Source organism: Lepidochelys kempii, chromosome 1 (assembly GCF_965140285.1).
Source record: "Lepidochelys kempii isolate rLepKem1 chromosome 1, rLepKem1.hap1, whole genome shotgun sequence".
Lineage (NCBI taxonomy): Eukaryota > Metazoa > Chordata > Testudines > Cheloniidae > Lepidochelys > Lepidochelys kempii.
In genome coordinates, this window is record NC_136380.1 from 251,678,245 (window position 1) to 251,697,837 (window position 19,593).

General features: G+C 43.4%; 1 protein-coding gene across 16 annotated transcripts in view; it reads left to right on the forward strand.

The window, feature by feature from the left end:
* The window catches only part of PARPBP (PARP1 binding protein), a 151,547-nt gene that overhangs the window by 122,569 nt on the left and 9,385 nt on the right, over positions 1-19,593 (forward strand). For 15 of the 16 annotated variants that reach the window (XR_012156117.1, XR_012156118.1, XR_012156131.1 and 12 more), the window contains one exon: positions 2,028-2,109. Coding sequence is in view for 13 of the 16 variants with exons in the window: in XM_073323342.2 (XP_073179443.1) it covers positions 2,028-2,109 (82 nt within the window). In the remaining 3 variants the exon portion in view is untranslated. Of the gene's footprint in view, positions 1-2,027; positions 2,110-8,554; positions 8,921-19,593 lie in introns of those variants that run through there. The other variant, XM_073323360.1, reaches the window with a different exon arrangement.

Consider the following 19,593-nt stretch of genomic DNA (forward strand, 5'->3'; position numbering starts at 1 on the left):
TTGGAGTGCAAATACTTAAGAAAAATAAGGGGTGGTTGTAATTATTGTGAAGCCTTATTGATGGCAGAAAGGGGTTACGTGCCGTGTTTCCAATAGCAGTTTCAGCTTTTCTTTTTTAGCCACCTGAGAAAATGCATTGAAGATAATATCAAAATAAGGAGACTGATCTAGTTAGAGCTACTATCTGTGATTTTTTGGGTAAATTTGGAATGAATTTAGGCTAAACATTTCCATAATTTATTAAGAAAATGCACACAATTTCTTCTCTGGCCTCCCTGCCTCACTGATAAGCTTTCAAGGTCCTACGTAATTTTTCTTCTCCCAGTTTTCTATTGTCAAAGTTATGTTGCTACTCCCATCCCCTTCATTCCGTCAAGGATGCCATCTTTGGTATTCCATTTGTCTACTTCTCCCATAACTGTTTCTGTGCTTTCTAGCATGTTGCCCCCTACTCATCAAATGCCTTTCTGTGATGGGGTGCCTGCCCCACACTGGGCTTTAAGGGGTTAATAGAGCCCTTGGGAGGCTGCAAGGAGCAGCCAGTTGGGGCCATGCTGGCCCATATAAGAAGAGCTGCAGAGCAGCTTCAGTCACTCCCTGGAGCTTGAGGAGGGAGGAAGACTGGCTGCCTTGCAGGCTGAAGGCAGCAAGCACCCTGGACAGAGCAGGACTGCAGGCAGAGACCCGGGGAGTTAAAGGCAGCTCCTGGCAGGCTGCAGAGTTCTGCAGGCTGAGGCCCTCAGGCAAGGGCAAAGAGGGTGCTGGGGCCTCGGGGAAGTGGCCCAGGGAGATCTAAAGAGGAGTCGGAGGGGACGCAATAAGTGGCCACCATCTACAGGGTCCCTGGGCCGGGACCCGGAGTAATGGGCGGGCCTGGGTCCCCCCCTTCTCCAGTTGTCTCTGGGGAAGTGGCGGAACTCTGTATTGCAGTTGCCACTGAGGAAAGTGGCTGGACAGATATTGCAGAGCCTCCAAAAGTGGGGAACCCAGAGCGTAACATGCCCGGAGGGCTATGTTACTGAAGAGGACGCCACAGTCCTGGGAGTGACGTGGGTCCCAGAGCAGAAGTGATGGCAGTGAGGCATCACCAGAAGAGGGCGCACTGGCAAAAAGAACTAATCCCCGTGACAGCCAGCAGGAGGCGCTGGAGTGGTGAGTTACACCCTGTCACACCTTCCTAAACTGGTCTGCAATACTACTAATATCCTGAAGATCCACTTTTTGTAGGCGTTGTTGAAGGAACTAGCTCACTGAGCTAGAGAAGCTACTGAATTGCCAAAATTATTGCCAAATTTGTACCTCACCTTGCAGAAGTCTTGGCACAGCTAAAAGCGTCTTAAAGAGAGTCCGATCTTCAAGGGAACATGTAGAAAGGTTTGGTCTCTGCTGAAATGAAATCACTACTTGTCAGTGCAGGCACATTGGCTGACAGTGATGATAAAGAGGTAACCATTAGGTGTATATTTCCAAGCAAAGAACAGATTTTGTTACTGTAAGAAGCAAAACCACTTGTGTATGCATCCAAGTCTTGTGTCCATGGAAATAAACTATGCACAAACTGAAAAATAGAAGTGTAATTGTCTGTCTGTCTGTGAGAACTTCCATCAAAGAGAGTGTGAGTGTGTGAGTTACTGTGGAGACTGACCAGAAGCCTTTGAAGACAATCATGGGAAGAAACTTGTTATAGCACTGCCAATGCCACAAGTAACAATGATGCGCCTGCAGAATCACAACTTTGTGATTAAACTTAAACCCTAACAGCATATGCCGGTTGCTGAAACCTTAAGTCAGAAATTTTATTGTACTTCCCATCAGTACCTCACATGCAAACAGGTTTTTTTTCGGGGTGGGGAGGTGTGGGAGAGGGGCAGGAGAAAGGATAGAGGAACAGAAGCTTGGATTCCTCCATTCCCCCTGTTTCTGAGGAGCCTTTAAGCATAGGAATTTTTGTTACAAAATGCTGAAGTGTAATTTAGTTAAGAATTGATCTTTTTTTTTCTTTTCTTTTCTTCTTTTTTTTAATGTAGATCTCCAGCACAATCCACTAGGTCTTCTCCAAAACCTCTCAGACAACGAATTAAAACATCTGTTGGTGAAAGAAAAATTAAGGTGTCGTATGGTTATTTTATATATTATAATATATATTGTATGAATGTAATACAATACTTGCGTTATGCATCCAGTCTCTCTCTCTCTCTCTCTCTATTTCTGTGTGTGAGAGTGAAATAAATAAATTGTGTGTGTGTGTGTGTGTAATCCATAAATGGAGAAGCATATTGGTGATTACATTAGTTATATCCCCTTAAAGAGGGAGCAATACAGACATAAGCCTGACTAGAAGAGTGACATGATAAATGAAAACAGAAAAGTTTGTAGGAAAAAGAGGCTTAAAAACTTGGTTGTGGACAAGCTATCCTAATGAATGGAGGCATGTTGAATTAATCTATATATTTTCATAGTCTGTGTAATTTAAAGTATAATAAAAGCAAAAATGACTACGAACACATGCTCTTTAACTCTTAATTTTGCATTCCTGCTAAATTGGGTTCTGTAAAAGAGCAATAATGGAATTTTTCAGTATAATTTTATGGGCATCTTCTTATGTTTCTAATTTCCAAAATCCTGTTACAAAGCAAGAACTCTCTGAACGAGAAACTTAAATACTTAAAATTAAAAACTTAAATTCTATATCTTGTTGTGTTGTTCAGACAGAAATCTTACTTTATAATAGTGAGTTAGGTATTGTTAGAAACATCATTTAGGAGAATGTCTTCAACAGCACTGACAGCTCCATGAATGCTTTTTTTAGCAGAAGTGCAAAATGTAGTCTTTGTTGGGACTATGCCAGCATTAATCCCTTGCATGTGGTTGTTGGGAGCTAAATGAAAGTTGGCCTCTAGTTCCAGCAGATGGGTTCTAGCAATAGATGAGGAAATAAATTAGATCAATTTTAATAGATGAGGAAAGACTATATTATCAATTTGTGGTAAAATGTACTTATTTAGCAATAAGACCAAACAGTAGACTAGCATAACTAAAAGTAACTTTCCATAAATGGGGAATAATGTTTACACAATATATATTTGGTGTGTGTGGGGAAGAAAAAAAACTATCACCCCCTCCTAGCACCAAAATGAATTAACTTGGCATGTTGGGGCAATGTTTAGTTATTCACAGGGTGTAGCCTAGTGCGTGTAGTCCTTTGTGACATAATGTTATCAGGGGTCTGAACCCCAGGTAGATGTATTGGGTTTTCAGTACAATTCCTTGTGGAACTAAAATAAAGGAAACCATCAGACTTGAAGTATGTCTGTGTATCCTGAATATATTCTTGTTTCATATAAATAGGTTTAGCTATCAAATAAATGAAGGAACAATCATGGTAAACTAAAGAGTGAAATTAAGCCTAAAACAGATTCCAAAAATGTGTCCTCTGAAAAATAAACCAGATAACAATGATTTTGGTCTGCTTGTTAGTGATAAATTAAACTCTGGTTTGATCCATCAAAATGTGAAAATATGTTAAAGTACATTGTAGGGCCTATTGAAATCAATAGGAGCTCTTTTGCCTGAATGAAGAGTTCAAGACTGGGTCAATGATCAATTGCGTTCAATATCAGAAAGTCCAGGGTATTTATTTAGTTAAAAATAATTATCCTTAATATTCAAAAAACCTTTTAGTCTCCTGAAAGAGATGCATAGGAGTCAGGCTTCCATCACAGAACTTACCAAAAATGTGACTCTGGAAGCTGATTCTTGATTACTAAAACATATTCACTTTTTCAGCAGGGTAAGAAAAGAAAAATAATATAAACAATAGTATATTAGCTTTTTTGATTCTTAGGTAAAGGATGCTTTATGGGGCAATCAAAATTAGCCTTAGTGCTGCAGAGGATGATTACTTGGTAGCAGACTTTTATGACTTTGAAAGCCACTGCCACACCAAAAAGAAATGTAGAGAATCATCGTGGCCATAGCAGTTCCCATAGACATTCTGAAGAATGTGGCCAGACAGAAATATTTGTGGGGTGGTAAAAGGCACATGTAGCAGCAGCAATCTTTACAACCTTGACTAGGGTGCTTACAGACACCACTCCAATGGCAGGAGCACATTGGGGAGGAGGCATAGCTATGGTTCTACCCATTCTTGCCTATGCTCCTTGTGGTGGTGCTGTGATTCCCACCCAACTTATTTTTATAGCACAAGATTGACTGCCTTTTTTGCAGGAGCTAAGGGAATGGGAAAGACTATGTAACTACTCTGGAGGCAAAACCAACCTCTAGTTTCCCCTAGGATCCAGAAAGCCATAACTATTTCCTTTATGGCTCCCTCATTCCTGCAGTGCTAAGCAAAGATTAGTGCCTAATACTTCTAAGAATATTTTCCTTTTTTTAAAAAAAAAATAAAGATTCATGTGGCTCAAATTAGTTTAATTATATCCAGATTGAAGACTTTTTAATTGCATTTAATTGCAGAGTCTACTTACGAAGCATAAATTATAAGGCAAAATGTTCAGACAAATGTAAGTTTGTTGGCTAAAGATTACCTACAATCAAGTCTCTTTATTTTAGGGGTGAAAGGCAAACAAATTGGCATCTTATAATACAGTAGATCGCTACTACTATTTTTAAACTGTATATGGCCTCTTTACATTGATATTTCATAGTTACAGGACCAGCATCTAGTGTAGCTGCAGACAATTGGCACAGAATATATCGGGGTTTATTTAAAGTAAAATTTACTCTTCTATCTCATCATGTACTAAGCATTTCTTTTTAACAATTAAATATTAGAGCCATTGCTAAGAAGAGTTTTTTATACATATTTCAAATAAGTCAGTAATTACTTAGGAGTTGTTCTTTCATTAATGCTTTTCCTCAGGAGCTTTTTAAGATGTGAAAATTGGTTTTCTCCCCAGTTGGTCTAAAGTATTCTATTGCACTGAAAAGCATCTGTCTATGGGCTTGTCTATACAGAGCAGTAATACAAAGTACAGGAGTGTGATTTCTAAAGTTCGCTGACATGGTGTGCATTAATTGGTCCATGTAGACCCTGCTGGTGTGAACTAAAATTCCCTACTGAGCTTTAATGTAGTACTGTGTAATAGAGATCTCTAAGAAAATCTGGTAAATGAAAGGTGGAACACTTGCATGTACTAATTTTTGTAAAGAAATGTAAAGGAGTACTTGTGGCACCTTAGAGACTAACAAATTTATTTGAGCATAAGCTTTCGTGAGCTTACAGCTCACTTCAGCGGATGCATTCAGTGGAAAATACCACTGAACGCATCCAATGATGAAGTGATCTGTAGTTCACAAAAGCTTATACTCAAATAAATTTGTTAGTCTCTCCACTGAATGCATCTGATGAAGTGAGCTGTAGTTCACGAAAGCTTATGCTCAAATAAATTGGTTAGTCTCTAAGGTGCCACAAGTACTCCTTTTCTTTTTGTGAATACAGACTAACACGGCTGCTACTCTGAAACCTGTAAAGAAATGTATCCTCCAGAGCAGTTGTTTACCAAAGCATTTCTATAGGCAGTTATGAATAGAACTGCAGATTTGTAAATTTGAAACCTGGAGCAAAGTGTGTGAGTTGTGTGTGTAGTTTAAAAAAAAACCTATAGATGGTGGACAAAGCAACTAAGTTATTGTGGATTTGTGATTTTTAGTGTAAAAATCTGTGGAGAGTTTCCATTGTGCCAAATTTCAGCTGAATGAGTTAGCTAAGTGTAAGTGAAAGCATAAGAAATAATGCAGTATGTTTTGGGGCATGTTAGTCCCATAGCTGCAGAGGGGCGGAAGACGCAGAAATGTTAGCACATCCCATTCCTGAAGAGTCATTGGAGGCGGTACAAAAAGACCAAACATTCCTCCAAAGGAGATCTAGTGAGGAAATATGCCTTTTATTCTTGACTCCTTGAAGGAAGAGGAGAAAGTATGCTTTAGCTCATCCTCTCTACCAGACTTGCGAGAGCTGGTAAGGATCTCCTGCATCTTCCTCTGGAAAAAAGATAAGGAGGCAGATCAAATATCTAAACATTCTCAAAGTTCATGTTTAGTTTGAAAGATCTGAGAAGTTTTGCCAGGTGGGAAAGAGGATTCATTCAGCCCTATTCTTGAGGTACATTTAATCATGCAGCTGTGTCGCTTAGAAACGTTTAGGTGCTCCACTCTTTGGGCTGGATTGTGCCTACCTTATTTTCCCTGACTTCAGTGGGATTGTTTGTACGTATATCTGCTCATCAGTATGAGTAAGGTGGTCAAAATCTGACTTCTAGCAGTTAGGCGCTACAAAGACTTAGGCCCACAGGCAGCCTTACTAGAAGACTGCTCACCTCTTCCTCGGGCTACTCTTGCCTCTATTTCCTTTGGCTAAGAAGGCTGCTTTTTGAGAAGCCAAGCTTTTCTCTTTAGTCGCACAAACTTACCTGTAGTTTTTTACTTAGTGGTCAGAGTGAAAGGTTCATAATTTTGTATGATGCTTTTTGGATTGGGTTTGGTTCTTGGATGAATTCTTTTAATAGATTCATAGTGGATTTCTTCTTTCATTGAAGAAAAGCCTCATTTTCTATTTGCGGATCACACATCATGTAAATCTGTGGTTGAGATTTTACCAGAGGCAGAATAAACATGGAATGAAAGTTTAGGTACCTTTTGAGAGTGATCTGTGGTAGTCCTTATTCTTGACATGAACTCTGATGGACTGTCTATATAGGGGCTCAGGCAGATTTCTTCAAGTAGAAATGAAGTCAGGCAAAGTGGAGAGGACACTACAGGGAGTGATCCACCCAAATCCTGTCCCATAAATCTGTTTATTTTTCCGCTAAGATAATTGTATGATGACTCCTTCTAAAACAACTTCAGATATTTCTTCTATGATAATTTTCATGGAAGGCAGTTACCCTGTCAGCTTCTAACGTCTAGTTAAATCTGGTAGGAATAGAAACATTGGATATAGGTGACAAGAGGTTAGCCAAGTAATGCTTGTTTTAGAATACTATCGTTCTTCTTCTCCTATCCCCGTCCCTTCAACCACTGATTGTAATATGGAGGATATAATATATATATAATTTCTAAAGGGCAACTCAATTTTCTGTTATTAGTTGTAGTGACTATGCCCATGTGTTAACAGGGATATTAGCTAAAATTAAATATGTTGCAATAAAGTTAGCATTGTAAGCAGTGCTTCAGTCCTAAAAGCTTGCTTCAGAAGGAGAGATGATAGGGTAACAAGCCTTGTGAATGGGGGGGAAGCAGTAGACACGGTATATCTTGACTTTACTAAAGCTTTTGATACTGTCTCGCATGACCTTCTCAAAAACAAACTAGGGAAATACAATCTAGATGGAGCTACTATAACAGGGATGGGCAACCTTTGGCACGCGGCCTGCCAGGGTGAGCCCCCTGGCGGGCTGGGCCAGTTTGTTTACCTGCCGCGTCACAGGTTCGGCCAATCACAACTCCCACTGGCTGTGGTTTGCTGTTCCAGGCCAATGGGGGCTGTGGGAAACGGCAGCCAGCACATCCCTCAGACTGCGCTGGACCGCAGGGATCACTTCTGGGTCCGTTTCTGTTCAATATCTTTATCAGTGATTTAGATAATGGCATAGAGAGTACACTTATAAAGTTTGCAGACAATACCAAGCTGGGAGGGGTTGCAAGTGCTCTGGAAGACAGGATTAAAATTCAAAATGATCTGGACAAACTGGAGAAATGGTCTGAAGTAAACAGGATGAAATTCAGTAAGGACAAATGCAAAGTACTCCATTTATGAAGGAACAATCAGTTGCACACATACAAAATGGGAAATGACTGCCTAGGAAGCAGTACTGCGGAAAAGGATCTGGGGGTCATAGAGGACCATAAGCTAAATATGAGTCAACAGTACAACACTGTTGCAAAAAAAACGAACATCATTCTGGGTTGTATTAGCAGGAGTGTTGTAAGCAAGACATGAGAAGTAATTCTTCCGCTCTACTCCACGCTGATTAGGCCTCAGTTGGAGTATTGTGTCCAGTTCTGGGCGCCACATTTCAGGACAGATGTGGACAAACTGAAGAAAGTCCAGAGATGAGCAACAAAAGATGATTAAAGGTCTAGAAAACATGACCTCTAAGGGAATATTGAAAAAATTGGGTTTGTTTAGTCTGGAAAAGAGAAGACTGAGAGGGACACGATAACAGTTTTCAAGTACATAAAAGGTTGTTACAAGGAGGAGGGTGAAGAATTGTTCTTCTTAACCTCTGAGGATAGGACAAGAAGCAATGGGCTTAAATTGCAGCAAGGGAGGTTTAGGTTGAACATTGGGAAAAACTTCCTAACTGTCAGGGTGTTTAAGCACTGGAATAAATTGCCTAGGAAGGTTGTAGAATCTCCATCATTGGAGATTTTTAAGATCAGGTTAGACAAACAGCTGTCAGGAATCGTCTAGATAATACTTAGTCCTGCCATGAGTGCAGGGGACTGGACTAGATGACCTCTCGAGGTTCCTTCCAGTTCTATGATATCTCTGTAATCACCCAGGTTACTGAGCCACCATCTCTTCTTCCAGATTGTGAAGGCATATGGGGAGGCCCTTGAGGATATTTACTGGGACTATTCACCGGCTTAGAGAATTGAGCACCTGATCTATCCTGAGCACGGAGGAGAAGTCCTGTACCTTCCTCCTGAAAGTATGGTGGCACCTGAGGTGTGGCCTTGCCCATGAAGTGATCCCTATGCACGACACGATGGGGCTCAATAGCTGAAGACTTTGAGCTATGGTTGGCCTGTTGCATGTGTGCAGTATGGATATGAGATCCTGGCTCTTCTAGACTCTGTCAAGTGATGGGTAGATTTTTGCCACTGAGGGGTTTTTGTCCACTCCCAGGTGAGTTAACTTGTCGAAGGAATCAAAAAACTTTTCTTAATGTTTATTACAAAACCATGCACTTGTAGGAGATCCAGAGTCTGAATCATGTCTTTGTGAGCTGCAGCTTGGGGTAGGGCTCTGATCAGGATATTGTCCAGAAAGAGTTGTAGGTGCATACCTTATGACCTGAGTCTGGTCAATGTCACTGCCAGTATCTTTATAAAGAACCCGGGGGCTGAGGAGAGACCAAATGAGTGTTTTGTACTAGTAATGATCTGCAGTGGCGTATTCATATGGGAATGTGGAGATAAGCATCTGCCAAATCCACTGAAGTCAGGAGGTCTCCTTGAGACAGGAATGACACCGTAAAGGCTAGGGTCTCCATCTAAAATTTAATTTTATTCATCCACTTATTGAACCTTCTGAGCTTGAGGATGGCTCTGACTCCCCTTTTGGTTCCTGGATGATCAAGATGGTGGAGTGGAATCCTGAGAACCTTTCTTTTGAGGGAACTCATTCTATTGCTCCCAAGTCCAAGAGATCAGAGGTCCCATTCCAGACCAGTTCACGCTTTGCAGTTTTGCTAGAGATGGGAGACTGGAAGAAGGGATGGGATGGAGCTTGCAGCTCAAGTGAGTATCCCTGGCTGACCATCTCCCTTGCCCACTTGTCTGTGGTCAGTGTGGACCATTCCTCTGAGAAATGGAAGATTCTATCTCCTAGATTCAGTTCTGTATGGAAGAACATTCGCTTATTGTCATAATGTGGTTTGCTGGGCTGCAGAACCACCTCGGGTCTTTCCAACGAAGCCTCAGTTCCAAAACTTTCCATTGGTATATCTGCTGTCCTTTCTCTGTTACTTTTATGAGGAAGATGGAGAAAAGGAGTGTCTCTGCCTGAAAACAGGTTTGTACTCCCTTCTGACAGCATTCTGTGGAGTGGAAAGGGACAGCTTAGATTTTTGCAGCATTTTCTGCTGCCATTTTACCTTATTTTTCTCCTCAGAGGAGAGATCCTGTGAACTGAGATAAGCACAGAACTTTTTTGGAGTCCATTTTTTGCCCTATTTTGGAAAGCATCTACCTTCCAGGGTTGTAGCCATATGTACCTCGTGGCTGGTGAACTGGATGCTTTGGCTCTGGCAGAAAATCTCATTGCATCCATTGTGGCATCAGCCACGAATGCTGTTGCTAGGGAAAGTTTCTTAAGTATGGCACTGGAGCCAGGGTGGTTACTGTCTTTCAGGGCCCTAGTGTCCTCCAGCAAGGACCCTGTAGCTCTTGTAAAGCATGTTACAGCGAGGGATGCTCTGGGGGTAGATGAGGAAGCTTTGAAATTCTTTCTGAGGGGAGCTTCCACTTTCCTGTCTGTTGGGTATTTATGGAAGAATTCCCCTTTTGAAGGGATATCCGTATCCTCAGCTAAGGTTTGCCACTGCAGCATCAACCTTTGGGACTTCAGTAATAGCATTTTTTGGTTCTTGCAGCTTGTGGAGTCAAAGGTCCTGTCTGTTACTGAATATACCTTTGTCAGTTTTCTCCAATTCCTCTCTGATCACATCCTCAAAGAAAGGAGGACAGCAGGGGAATCATTGCCTTGTGGAAGGATTTTTAGGGAACCTATTTGGTTTGAGGCTGAGGTCATGTCTATACTACAAACTTGAGTCAGATTAAGTTACTTCTTTCCTGACTGGCAGATTACCACTGGCAATGTTGAAATGCCAATAGTGATGGTGGGCGACCCAACCTATTCCTTGCTCCCCCTTGCTTATGAAAGCTGTACACCAGCTACCTTGACAGCACCAAACGCTTCAACTACTGGCTTAGCAGGTGCAGAATGGCAGCTGAATATGCCTTTGGTTATTTGAAGGGGTGCTGTTGTTTACTCACAAGATTGGACCTCAGTGAGAAAAATATCCCAATGGCTACTGCTGCCTGCTGTGACCTGCATAATTTCTGAAAAGCAAAGGAGAAAGTTTCAGCCAAGGCAGAGGGTGAAGGTGGAGCAGCTGTCTGCTGAATTTGAACAGCCAGATACAAAGCTATTAAGAGCTCAACACTGAGCTATCAGGCTCAGGGACGCTTTGAAAGACCATTTTAATAGTGTGACAGAGAAGTGTGTTTGTGTTGTAGTATCCTCTACCAGGCCCTGCTCTTTTGCAGCCTGGTATGAATTGTGTGGTGATTGCTGTATATGTAGGAACATAACATTGTTAATGCACCTGTTAATTTTGCTCATGAATATTATGAGTTGTGTGACACCGTGCAGTATCGGGCACTGTTAAAACTGCTGAGCACAAGCCAGCATATATTGTGAACTAATAAAAATTAATTTATGTTCCAATTAATAGAATTTTATTCTTTAACAAAATCTATGCAGAAATACCCCTGGGCAATTTTAAAAACAAATACATTTAAAGCTTAATAAATTAAGAGAACAGAACTTACAAAGGGGAATAAACATTCATGACCATTTCAGTTACACATACAAAACTGTGGCTTTCACAGGTCAGTGTATGTGAAGCTGTTACTGTCTTTAATGCCCCCCAGGGTGGAGTGGTAAGGGTAGTGCAGCAACCACTGATGCCATATGGAATGTTGGAGTGGGGAGGGTGTTTAGGGAGGTCCTGATATTGATTCTCAGTAGGCTGCAGAGGCAGGTGAGCACAGGATTGTTGAACCTGAAGGTCTACCAAAGTCTGCAGCCTCTTCGTTTGCTGTCTGAGAAGCCCCATTATGTCCTGGTGCATCTCCCTATCCTTTTCCTGCACCTTTCCCCTCTCTACTCTGTCCTTCTCCACTCTGTCTGCAGTGGTCATCCTCCAGACCCTGTGCTCACTGTGTGATGCAGCAGTGGCTTGCGGGATCTACTGGAACATGTCATGCCTCTGTCCATTTTGTTTGTTTTTATAGTTCTTCTGTAGTTAGTAGTAGTAGTAGTTTTATAATTAGTTTAGAGTGTGTTGGGGATCCTCCCTGGAGCCATGGTATGCCGCGGTCCTCATGGCACCAAAAAGCGTGAGGTCTGCGCCAAGCACATGCCAAAAAGTGACCCACACACCTCATGTTTAAGCTGTCTAGGTGAGGGTCACCAAAAGGACTGTTGCAGAATCTGCCGTGAGTTTCACTCCAGAGCTTTGAAAGAGAAGTAGCAGTGGCTCAAAGTTCTGCTTATGGAGGCAGCTCTGTGCCCCTGTTCAGACCTGGGTTCAGGGGATCTCATGCCCAGCACCTCCTTCTTGGTGCAGAGTGCCCCGGTGCCATCATCCCAGGAACCGGTGCCAAGAAAGGACTCTGTGTGAGACACTCGGCACTGTCATGGCTCCTTCCGAGTCCATTTGGCGGGTAGGCACCGGTCTCAATCACCAGAGCCTCAGAAGAAAAAGAAGCTGGAGAGGGATCGTTCTTCTCCAGACAAGTCTAAAGGGCCAACGACTGCGAGACCCCATATCAGACACGACCAAAACTTTATGGCAGATGCCATCCTCGTTGACCCCCAGAGCTAAAGCACAATGAAGGGCGCTATTTTATGCCATCTAGGGGCTACGAGCCTCTGTACTCGTACCCGCCACCTGATTCCCTTGTTGTGGACACTGCCAATCAGTGCTTGCGGCAAGATTACCAGGGACCCTCCCCTAAGAATTGGGAGGCGAAAAGACTCGACCTTTTTGGGAGGCAGGTCTACTCTTCAGGTGGGTTGCAGTTCAAATCAGCAGGCCATTGTCAGCAGGTACCGCTATAATACATGCGGGGCAATGGCAAAATTTGCAGAGCTGCTGCTGCAAGACTCCCATGCCGAATTCTCAGCCTTCATCGACAATGGTAAGCTCATTTTCTGAGCTTCCCTGCAGGCGGCGCTGGACGGAGCTGATGTGGCCACAGGGGTGATGGCAACAGGAGTGGCCATGAGAAGAGGCGCCTGGCTCCAGGTCTCTGGCCTTCCTTACAAGATGCAACAGATAATACAGGGCCTTACCTTTGAGTGTGTGACTCTGTTTTCCAAAAAGATGGATAAAAGGCTTCACAGTCTGAAGGACTCCAGAGCCACCCTCAAATCCTTGGGCCTTCACACCCTCAGCATGCAGCGGAGACACTTCAGGCTGCAACCTCTGCCACGGTTCTTCCAAAAACAGAACCGACAGGACGGTTCAAGGAGGAGGAATAGGAGTGGCAGAAAAAGGCTGTACTTGTCCTCAGGCCAGGGCTCTGGCCAATCCAAGCCACCTTCAGGCCCGAAACAGGCCTTTTGAAGGGGCAGTCAAGGATGGTGTAACAGTGCAAGGACTGGATCCAACCTACGTTACCTGTTTGTCCCAACTATCCCCTTTCTGCCCTGTGGTCCTGCATCACATTACCATGCAGAGAACCCAATGGTCCAGAGAGGGGATACTGCATCCAATTCTGTGCCCTCCAACCCTTCCACCCCCCTTATCCGTCCCTCTTCTGGGATCACTCTCACGAGCATCTCCTTGTACAGGAGGTGCACTCGCTGCTATTGCTGGGGGCAGTGGAAGTTGTTCCTCAGGAGCAGAAGGGCAAGGGCTTCTATTCACAGTATTTTCTAATACCGAAAGCCAAGGATGGGCTCAGGCCCATCCTAGACCTGCGGAAGCTCAACAGATTCATAAAGGAAACTCAAGTTCTGCATTGTCTCCTTGGCCTCCATCATCCCTTCCTTGGATCCAGGGGACTGGTATGCCACCCTCAATTTGAAGGACGTGTATTTTTGTATTGCAATCATTCTGTCCCACAGAAGATACTTCAGGTTTGTGGTGAACAACAACCACTGTCAGTTCACAGTCCTCCTGTTTGGCCTGTCAGCGGCACCTCGGGTGTTTACCAAGTGCATGGCAGTTGTGGCCGCGTTCCTGCACAGTCAGGAACAGGTGTTTCCATACCTTGACTGTCTCCTCAAGGGTCACTCCAGATCTCAAGTGGAGGCACAAGTCAACTTCATAAGAATGATGTTTGGCAAACTGGGCCTTCTCCTCAATGTGGGGAAATTGACTCTGTCCCTGGTTCAGTGGATAGAGTTCATAGGGGTGATACTGGACTCCACACAGGCATATCTCTCAGAAGTGCGGTTTCTGGCCCTGGGCAACATCTTTCGAAGTCTCAGTTTCCCACCACCACAGCAAGGAATTGCCTGAAACTTCTAGGACACATTGCCTCTTGTACATATGTGGTGCAACATGTCAGGCTCAGACTCCAGCTGCTCCAGTCGTGGCTAGCCTTGGTGTATCGGGCGGCTTGGAACAGTTTGGACAGGGTTGTGACTCTACCTCACCAGGTCGTCAACTCTCTCCAGTGGTGGCTCGACCCGCAGGTAGTCGGTCCAGGGGTCCCCTTCACCGGTCCTCAGTCGTCCCACTGGGACACATCTTTCCTGGAAATATCTGTGGAAGCTCCAGTCACCATGCTGCTCCTCCCGGACTTAGTAACTGAGGATCACGGCCGTCTCCAGCACCCAAACTTGGAACTCTCCTGTTTGGACTCGGTTAGATAAGTCCTCCTTGGCAGTAGGAAACCCTCCACCAGGGCTACCTACCTTGCCAAGTGGAAGAGATTCTCAATCTGGTCGGCGCAGCATCATTCATCCTTGACGCTCGCCTCTATACCAGTCATACTGGATTACCTTCTCCACCTCAAGCAGCAGGGACTGTGCATGTCATCAGTAAGGGTTCACTTGGCCGCAATCTCTGCCTTCCATCCAGGCGCAGAGGGCCGGTCAGTCTTTGCCAACCCTGTGGCCAGCTGTTTCCTGAAGGGTCTCGACAGGCTATATCCGCATGTCTGACAGCCGGTCCCTGCCTGGGACCTCCATGTGGTCCTTTCCAGAGTGACGGGGCTGCCCTTTGAACCACTGGCGACATGTTCCCTTCTCTATCTCTTGTACAAGGTGGTGTTTCTGTTCGCAATAACCTCAGCAAGGAGGGTGTCTGAGCTCAAGGCCCTAACATCGGAGCCTCCTTATACCGTGTTCTTTAAGGACAAGGTTCAGCTCAGGCCACATCCAGCTTTCCTCCCGAAGGTTGTTTCCCAATTTCACATCAACCAGGACATCTTCCTCCATGTGTTCTATCCTAAGCCACATTCAAGTGACAGGGAGCAGAGGCTTCACTCATTGGATGTCTGCAGAGCGCTAGCCCTCTACATCGAGAGAATGAAACTGTTCTGAAAGTCCATTCAACTGTTTGTGGCTGTGGCAGATGAAAGGTCTTCCAGTCTCCTCCCCAACAAATTTCGTCATGGATCACATCCTGTGTCCGGGAGTGCTACACCCTGGTAGGAGTACCTGCCCCTCCGCTCATGGCGCACTCCACCAGGGTGCAGGCTTCTTCAGCAGCATTTCTGGCACAAGTTCCCACCCAGGAAGCATGCAGAGCAGCAACGTGGTCCTCCATATATACTTTCACTGCACATTATGTGATTACCCAGCAGGCCAGAGACTATGTGGCCTTCAGTAGAGCAATGCTCCAATCAGTGCATAACTCTGACCCCGCCTCCAGAATTTAGGCTTGGGAGTTACCTGATTTGGAATGGACATGAACAAGCACTTGAACAACACATCTCGAAGAACAGTTACGAGAGGGTGAGGAACAGTTTTTTCTTCATGTCCATTCCAATACCCGCTCTCCTACCCCTCTGTCAGAGTAGCAGGCAAGAAGGAACTGAGCGGATGGTGGGTCAACAGGACTCTATATTGAGCACAATGAAGGAGTGACTCCAAGGGGGCACCCAGGCTGACCCAACGGATGTTGCTATGGGAAAAATCTTCCGGCTGCCGTGCATGTGCACGCGTACACGCCTAATTGGAATGGACATGAACAACACATCTCGAAGAACAACAGTTACGAGAAGGGGTATAACTGTTTTTTCATTGTTAGCACATTTAGCCCACAACAACTGTAGTGAATTTCCAGTAGTTTGGCTTATTTCGCTTCTTAATATAACCGGAGACAACCTTTCCTATATGAGGTACTCTTTTCTTCCAACTAGGAACCTAACACTAATTTCAGTTTTAAAAAAAAATTGTGGCTAAAGGACTCTACCAAACCTTGTCAAGTTTGAAGTTCATTATAATTTTACTGTGTATGGAAATTCTTCCAAGGAAAAAGCTCTACAAAGCAGAGAATTTCAATCTGCCTTTCTCATGTGACTTGATTATGTCTATATAAAATGACTTGACAGCAATGTATGAAGCTGGATATTATTCTTAGTTGTTTAGTTCTCCAAGAGCTGTTGCTAGTGAGAATTGTTTTGCCTATTTATGATTCCAGTACAAATAAAGAGACTTGGAAAGCTATCAACAGGAAGCTATCAAGATTTTCTGTGTATCCAATACACTTGTGCAGAGAAACTCAACATTTGACTAAGGAAAAGCTATCTGTCTGAGATACTCTTCTCACCTACTACACCAAACAAAATTAGTTTGTTTTTAATGGAGAATTATGAGGAACATCTTTGCTCAGTGATTTCAACCTCTGAGGAGCACTATGCACTTTTTTTCTTGTTTTTTAACGCAATAGAAATTCTGCAGTAAGAATAATTCTAGCTTTTTTTTTTTTGCTATCCATTAATTTCTATTAGAATCTGATAAACCCTACTTACGTGGGAGAATGGTATTTGTGATTCCAGGAACCACCTAAACCGCTTTCCTAGGGCCAAATCCTGTGAGTCTCAAGGCACCCACAAATCCCAATGATGTGGTGATTTAAGACTGAATGCTCTCAAAACAATAGTGAATAAACGCGGGATAGTCAAAGGCTGGTATGGTGTATTGGTAATGATTTTGATGGATTTGGGACAAGAGAAACTTGCTATTACCTGAGAGATAGCCAGCACATTTTTCATGGTTGAATAAAGCGATATTTTGGTTTGATCAAGGCAAATGACATTTTGCCACTCTTTCTTTCCTTTTTAAATCTTTCAACCTCCCCTTCCCCACAAAGGGTGAGGAAAAGATTTTCTCTCTCCCTTCCCCCTCCCTCCCCTTCTCCAAAGGCTATCTTGATTGGTTGGCCAGAAAATAAAAACATGTGTTTGTTGTTACTGATGTAGTCTTTTTTTAAAAATTCTATTATGCTATTCCAGTGTATAAAAACCACTCTGAGCATTTTTACTAAGTGTTGGCAGTTCTGTCTGTATGCAGAGGCTGGAGGGAGATCTGGAGTAGATTATCAGATCTAACTTTTTAGAAATAAATAGAAGGGCATACATTAGTAACAATTAATACAAGGGAAAATATGGGTTTCTCAGTGGCATATCATAAACTAAATAAAGTGCATTTTTTTTAAAAGGTACAAGAAGACCAAGTCAAAGCATATGCTAACCTGGCCCTTAGGGCCCCACATATGCCTTCGGCATACCACAAAATGAGGCATCCAAGCCCATTGTCCTGACCCCCCTTTGAGAGTGGCAGTGGCAGGGGACCCCTCTCCTCTTCTAGCGAGGCAAGGGAAACTGTATGATCTCCCTTTCCTCCACACAGGAGCACAGCAGGACCCTCTCATCTCTGTGGGCAGCAGATCTACCCTGTAGTACAGCTGTTGGGGTATATCTGCTTCAATGGATCTTGGGACTTAATATCACATTGAGATGAAAAGGGCAGTTCAAACCTCTAAGCACTATTGTTTCATGCTGTCTGCAGACTCAAGCACTCACCACTGTGTCAAATATAATCGGGTGTCATTTTCAAACCTCTCTTTGCAACAGTGAGGGTTAAAGTCTTTAAGAAATAAATAAAGTGTAAACCAAGATTGGTGTAATCAAATGACCCGAGAAGCTGTTGAGCTCTTGTAGTATCTCTGCTTTAATTCAGCTCGGGGCTCTTGCTGGTATTCTGCCTTCAGCATATGTTAACCTTTTTTTTTTTTTTGGTGCACTCTGAATATACCATAATTATTGCTAGTAAATACCCATTCCCTGACCAGCTGGCACATTTAGATGCTTCAGGAAACTCTTAAAGCTTGATTCAACATGACTTGCATCTTGTGTAGTCATATAAACTTGTGTAAAATGGGTGTGAAACAGTAGCACCAGTGTGAGAAAGTGGACAATTATTTTATTTAGGGTTTTGCATACGGCACAGTTGGAAATGACTTACACAGGGTATAATGCAGAGGAGAACTAGATCTTGAGACCAAAAGCCGAGACCCAAAGTAGTATATAGACAAATGGCTTTTTGTCAGGCCTTTAGTGTTGAAGTCCTAACGTGTCCAAGCTTGAAACGATCTCAGTGGACATCCCCCATGACATTTGAATCGCTATGTTCTTATAAGCTTTCAGAGCTGACTTGCCTCACTGAGGCCTGTGAAAGTTTAAAAAAAAAAAAAAAAAAAGAAACCCTTGTGGTTTCTTTGACTACTTTGATGTTCTATATACTGGTTCTGTCATGCAGATGAAATATCTTAGTCAGCTCTACACAAATTGTAACTCGTCCACATTATCATGAAGAACATGGGAAAGATCTGTAATATTTTTATGACTATTATGTGACCCTCTGGATGGTTGATGGTTATTGTGTTGCTTTCTAAGAATACGTGATGGTTATTTCTGTCTTAGGTGGTTTTGCACATCTTCAGGAATCAAAGTTAGTGGTGTTAGATAACCTAATAACCAGTGTTTGACCAGATGAATGCCAAGGCCTTTGAGGTTTTGTCCCTGCCCAAATGGGACACAACATCTCCTAGCTTCGAAGAGGGGAAGAGTCCTCCAGGCTGGAATCCTTAAACCAGTGATACTCAGACTGAGGCTTGGAAGCCGCAAGTGGTTCTTTAATGTGCCTCCTTTGTCTCTTTGCAGCACATGATATTAAAACACTGTGATTTAATTATTAACCGCTGTAAGTTATTAACCAGTCAGGATGCTTTTTCTATGTTGTTCACCAATTGTAGAATACTTGGTGAGTCATTTTGCTGTGAGAATAATACAGTAAAAGCTTTTTTTATCCGGCATTTTGGGGGAGTGCGGGGTGCCAGTAAGTGAAAAATTCCAGATAACTAAGAGGGAGGGAGTTTGGGTACAGGAGGGCGGGCAGGGTTGGGGCAGGGGAGGGGGTGCAAGGCACAGGCTTTGGAAGGGAGTTTGGGTGTGAGAGGGGGCTTAAGGCAGGGGGTTGGAGGGCGGGTGGGGTCTCAGGGTGCCAGATCCAGGGGGCGCTCACCTCAGGTGGCTCCCTGCAAGCGGTACCTGGTTCCTGCTACTCCTAGGCAGAGGTGCGGCAGGTGGCTCTGTGCGCTGCCACTGCCCCGAGGACTAGCTCCACAGCTCCCATTGGCCAGGAACCAATTTCAATTGATTTCAGTTACAACAGAGAATACAAAGTGTACAGTGCTCACTTTATATTATATTTTTGAGTACAAATATTTGCACTGTAAAAATGATAAATAGTATTTTTCAATTCACCTCATACAAGTACTGTAGTGCAATCTCTTTATCATGAAAGTATAAGTTACAAATGTAGATTTTTATTGTTTTTACATAACTGCACTCAAAACCAAAACAATATAAAACTTTAGAGCCTACAAGGCCACTCAATCCTACTTCTACAATCCTTACTACTTGTTCAGCCAATTGCTAACACAAACAAGTTTGTTTACATTTACGGGAGATACTGCTGCCTGCTTCTTATTTACAATGTCAACTGAACATGAGAACAGGCATTTGCATGGCACTTTTGTAGCCAGCATTGCAAGGTATTTACGTGCTAGACATGCTAAACATTCGTATGCCCCTTCA